The 5,045-nt window shown below is 47.8% G+C and overlaps 1 protein-coding gene across 1 annotated transcript; it reads left to right on the forward strand.

Annotated features, from left to right (window-relative positions):
- Positions 1-290: 290 nt before the first annotated feature.
- Positions 291-4,800, forward strand: LOC309370751 (homeobox protein pv.1-like; the record flags this gene model as incomplete). The annotated part of the gene is made up of 3 exons (XM_081912859.1): positions 291-525; positions 1,010-1,239; positions 4,455-4,800. 3 exons carry the CDS (start codon positions 291-293, stop codon positions 4,782-4,784), a joined length of 795 nt encoding a protein of 264 aa, XP_081768985.1. The 3' UTR covers positions 4,785-4,800.
- Positions 4,801-5,045: the final 245 nt, after the last annotated feature.

The raw sequence follows: 5,045 nt of genomic DNA on the forward strand, positions 1-5,045 counted from the left end.
TTTTATCTCCTTCCCCAGCTAAAATAAGGAGATGACCACCAGATAACAGCAGAAACGAAACACCCTTGGGACAGGGCGTAGTATATTGATACTAAGATAAGACACACCCACTTGGTGTTTGTGTGTTGGAAATCAACTCTGCATTGCCGGGAGGGGGCGCTGTAGATCGGCCGGCCCCGAGTTCCAGGTGCGAATCTTCCTCCTTAAGTGCTCGCTCTCGCCTATAAATTTGCAGTGGACGGCTGGCCCCCTGCAGGAGAAGCGTGGAGGTCGGCGTGTTTCGTGCGCACATGGGTCAGCAGGCCTGCGATCAGCCGGGGATCGCGCGCAAGCCCCATATCTGCTGCGTGCCCGCTCCGAGCGCTCCCAATTTGTGCAAAGGAAGCTCCTGGTTAGGGAAGGCCCAGCCCAAAAAGCCATGCCCCTCTATGGGATTGCGCAGAGGAGACGCCACCGCCGTCGGAAGTGGAGGAGAAGGATGCAGCGAGGCGCGTGAAACTGCCGTCGATGGCTCGCCATGCAAGAGTAAGTCAAACGCCGGACCGGCCTCACTGAGGACTAGTGGCAATACCCGGCAGTCACGTGGTGGTAGTAAGGCCGTAATCCTCGCCAAGCGCCTTGGCTAGTTTTTGAGCAGTACTGGAGAACCTCCTCTAGGGCGCAATAGCAATTCTGCGCTATTTGGGGGGAGGGGTATGCTTTTAGGGTACACTTGGGAACAAGTCCTTTTAAAACCAACAAGATATGCACTAAGCAATGGATGTTGCCGCTCCCCGAGTCTACCCGCGTTCAGGAGTGGAAATTGTTATTGGGGCGTGAGAAAAAACTGGGGAGAGGCGCGGTGTGTTGCCTCTTCTCCCTCAGAAAGGGGGGGGGGAGCATTCTATCCATTGAGCCCTGGCGAGAAAAGACGCCCCCTGCTTGGGGTTATCTCAGCGAGACCTTGCTAGGTGCGCTCAGGAAAGGAAGGAAAGTTTGGCTCACACTTCTTGCTCTCCTGCTTTCGTAGCCGGCGAAGGACCCTGCGCAAGCGAGCCGGTCTCGGTCAGGGAGGAGAGCAAGAGCGCCGCTTCCGACGTGAACCTGGACCGGGAGGATCGACGGCACTGCTCCCGTTTGCGCACAGCGTTCACCATGGAGCAGCTCCGCAGGTTGGAGAGCACCTTCCGGCGACAAACCTATCTGAAGCAGTGGGAAAGGCAAGGCTTGGCTGCGGAGCTGCACCTGACGGAAGAGCAGGTGAGTGACTGGCCTGTGCTGTAGGCAGTAAGTCTGAGACACTTACTCCTGAGTAGTCGGGTTGCCTCTTGAGGTGCGGTTTTGGAAAGCTCTTCCTGAACTACAATTCTTTAAGAAGCAGTTTCGTTATTGATATACAGTGGTACCTCCGGTTACATACGCTTCAGGTTACAGACTCCGCTAACCCAGAAATATTACCTCGGGCTAAGAACTTTGCTTCAGGATGAGAACAGAAATCGTGCTCCAGCAGCGTGGCGGCAGCAGGAGGCCCCATTAGCAAAGTGGTGCTTCAGGTTAAGAACAGTTTCAGGTTAAGAACGGACCTCCGGAACCAATTAAGTACGTAACCAGAGGTACTACTGTACAGTATTGATGTGGAAATTAGAATTAAGCAGGTCTGGGGATGGTTTGGAGACCACTTGCAAATTACAAGTACACTGCCTGAAGTCTGTGATGGGGGGAAAAGCAGGGTATTAAATGTAAGAGGGATGAAATTTTTGATAAGTAGCAGTTTGTGCAAACTAGAGAAGGAGCTTGTTGAAGATGAAAAAGTGTTGGATCTGGATTCAAATCCACATTCTGCAATAGATAAACTTTTGGCTCACTGCTTGGCTCTCATCCTGGCCTACCTTACAAGGTGGTTGTGAGGATGACCTGCCCTGAACAACCATGAAGAAGGATGGAAACAAATGCCATATGAATCTCACATAGAAGGGTAGCCTGCTTCCCAGTGGAAGAAAAGGCAGGCTATAAATGTAGTAATAAAAAGCTGAAAAGTCTTCAGTTATTGCTGAAATCTCAAGTGCACTTACTAAAGTGTAAGACCATACAATGTAAAGCACTATGATGCTACTTTAATCATGGCTTCCCCCAAAGAATTCTGGGAGCTGTAGTTGAGCATGTTGAGGATTGAGAGCCATGTTCCCCTCACCTGGCTACAATTTCCAGAGTTCCCTGTGAAGAGGAGGGATGGATTGTTAAAACTACTCTGTGAATTGTAACTTTGTGAGGGGGACTAAGGAGCCCCTTAACAAACTACATTTCCAAAGATTCCTTGGGGGAAGCAGCTATGATAGTTTAAAATGGTATAATAGTGCGGTGTGTGTAGGACAAGAATGTGGCCATGGAATTCCATGGAATTCATGGCATCTTACTTTTGAATAAGTAAGCTTAAGGATTGCAATGTGTTGCATGCCATTTTAGAAGGAACGTCCTTAGTCTAAATGCTTTAAGTACTGTAAATGAAACATGAGCATAGGGGTAACTTGGACATTAAGAGTCTGCAGTTTTTGAGTGTCTCTTGGTGGGGCCACCCTGGCAAGCCACAAATCCATTTATCTTTGAAGAACCTGCTGTGAGATTACTTTAGAGAAAAGAAGTGCCTTGTGGACTGGTGCCAAGCTGCCTTTTGAAATGGGAATTCTTGCTGAGCGCTGCATTGTGCAGATGGGAGCATTGGCAACTGTCTTATCCACATGGCTTGTTTGCATCCATTTAGCAAAAAAGACCAGCCGCAGGATTATGCCCATGCCACCTCTTATTTATCCAGCTCGCTCATCAAAAGACCTAGGGCACAGTCATTTGGTAAATCACTTAGGTTGGGCATCCCGAGGTTGTCAGTGAAATGCCTACAGATGTAGGACAATTATGCTGAATATTTTTGCACCAAGTTTGGAAGAGCCGCTGTGGCCTTATTCAGACAGTTTATAGACTGTGGAAGGGAAATGGTCATTTAGACAGCCTCGCTGCCCTTTAGTATCGTAGTGCATAATTAACAGTGCGAATATGCCTTCCTGTGGAATGAGCTCCATAGTAGGTGTGTTTGGGGTCACTGCTTAGACTGCAGTTCTCTGCATGTTTATGTTGCTTGCTCAGTAGAGCTAGTTGCCCAGATCACAGCTTTAAAAACCTGTGGGATCTTCCCTGCTATCACAAGTCTGCACCAGGGCTCTGGATTGCGGAGAGTTTCTATGTTTACTTCATAGAACCTGATTAGAAAACTCCCTTCCGACTAGCTTGCTAAGGTCTAAGCAGAAGGGTTCAAATTTGGGGAAGGTGGGATTCTGTGTCCTCCCTTGCCTCCATCCCCAACGGGAGGAATCACTGATTTTCTAGGCATTGCCCTGAGCACATTTCGTATCCGCGGGAAGTCCAGTTACCGATCACAGCAATAGGCTTGCCAGGCCCTTGATCAGACACTTATAACTAGAGCTTGAAGGGACCTCTGAAGTCATCTAGCCCAACCCCCTGCTTGGTGCAGGATGCAAGTACAGCCTCCTTGATGGGAAGTTGCACAGCATCTTTAGAAATACACCCAGTGAGGTATTTACAGCTCTCTGCTTCGGTGATAGTACCAAACAGCATGTAAAATTTGGATAGACTAGTTGGATAGGAAATGGCATCAGGGAGGGAGCCTCTTAACTGACTGATACCCACTACTATATCATTTTGCCACTTTTATCTATTGCTCCATTGCCCTTCCCTGCTGAGCACCGTGCTCACATCTAGGCACTGGCTTCTGTATTTCATAGCCTGTAGTTTAGGGGTAGGGACATGGGTGGTGCTGTGGGTTAAACCACAGGGCCTAGGACTTGCCAATTAGAAGGTCGGTGGTTCAAATCCCCGCGATGGGGTGAGCTCCCATTCCTCGGTCCCTGCTCCTGCCAACCTAGCAGTTCAAAAGCACGGCAAAGTGCAAGTAGATCAATAGGTACCACTCCGGCAGGAAGGTAAATGGCGTTTCCGTGCACTGCTCTGGTTCTCCAGAAGCGGCTTAGTCATACTGGCCACATGACCTGGAAGCTGTACGCCGGCTCCCTCGGCCAATAAAGCGAGATGAGCACTGCAACCCCAGAGTCGGTCACGACTGGACCTAATGGTCAGGGGTCCCTTTACCTTTACTACTTTAGGGGTGGAGAATCTTTTTTGGTTTAGTTGCCCCTGACCATTGGCCACAGTGGCAGGAGCTGTCAGTACTTGCAGTCAAAAACAGGCACCAGTTGGGGGAAGCTTCTTTGAGATCATTGCAGAGGGTGGTTTATGGTCTGCTTTGGGAGACTCATTGTACAATACTAAATACATGGTAGCGCTGCCATTTTGTTACGTGGAAACTGGTCTGAATGGCCCATTGATGTAAGTGACTGTGCATTCTGAGAACATGAGGCTGTTTCTGTGACTACTAGCTTCTGAATTTACTTTATTATTCTTATTATTAGGTTAAAAACTGGTTCCAGAATCGCAGGATGAAACTTAAGCGACAGCTACAAGACTATCGCCGAGGCCTGTGGCCTTCATTTCCCGGCTGTCTGATATGTCAGCCCAGGATCCCACCCAGCCTTCTACCTTATATGCCAAATCCTTCTTTGTGGCCCAATCCGCCTGGCTGCAAGTACCAGCCCTTCCAAAATCCACCTTATCCATTTCCATTACCTGGACTGCCTTATCACTTTCCAACCCAGTTCTCAGGAAATTCAACTGAAGAGTACAATATGGATTCCAAGCAAACTTTTCCTACTCCTGCATTAGGATATGGGATAGCGTGGTAGATCTTGTTCAGAAATATGTTGGTTTTATTGCAGAGCATATATAGGTAAATGTGCAAGAACACATAACATTGAATAAATTGAATAAAGATTGAATATTGAATCATGATTGAATAAAGATTGAAGAATTGAGAATAAAAATTTATTTTTATATAAAAAAAAATTTGTGATTGCTTTAGTTCAGTGTTTTCTAAAACCTGCAACAAAAGGCAGGTGGTTATTTCAGCATTGTTATTTCAGCATTTTCTAAAGTTTGGGCTAGAT

Source organism: Podarcis melisellensis, assembly GCF_964234715.1.
Source record: "Podarcis melisellensis genome assembly, chromosome: 5".
In the NCBI taxonomy this organism is placed as follows: Eukaryota; Metazoa; Chordata; class Lepidosauria; order Squamata; family Lacertidae; genus Podarcis; species Podarcis melisellensis.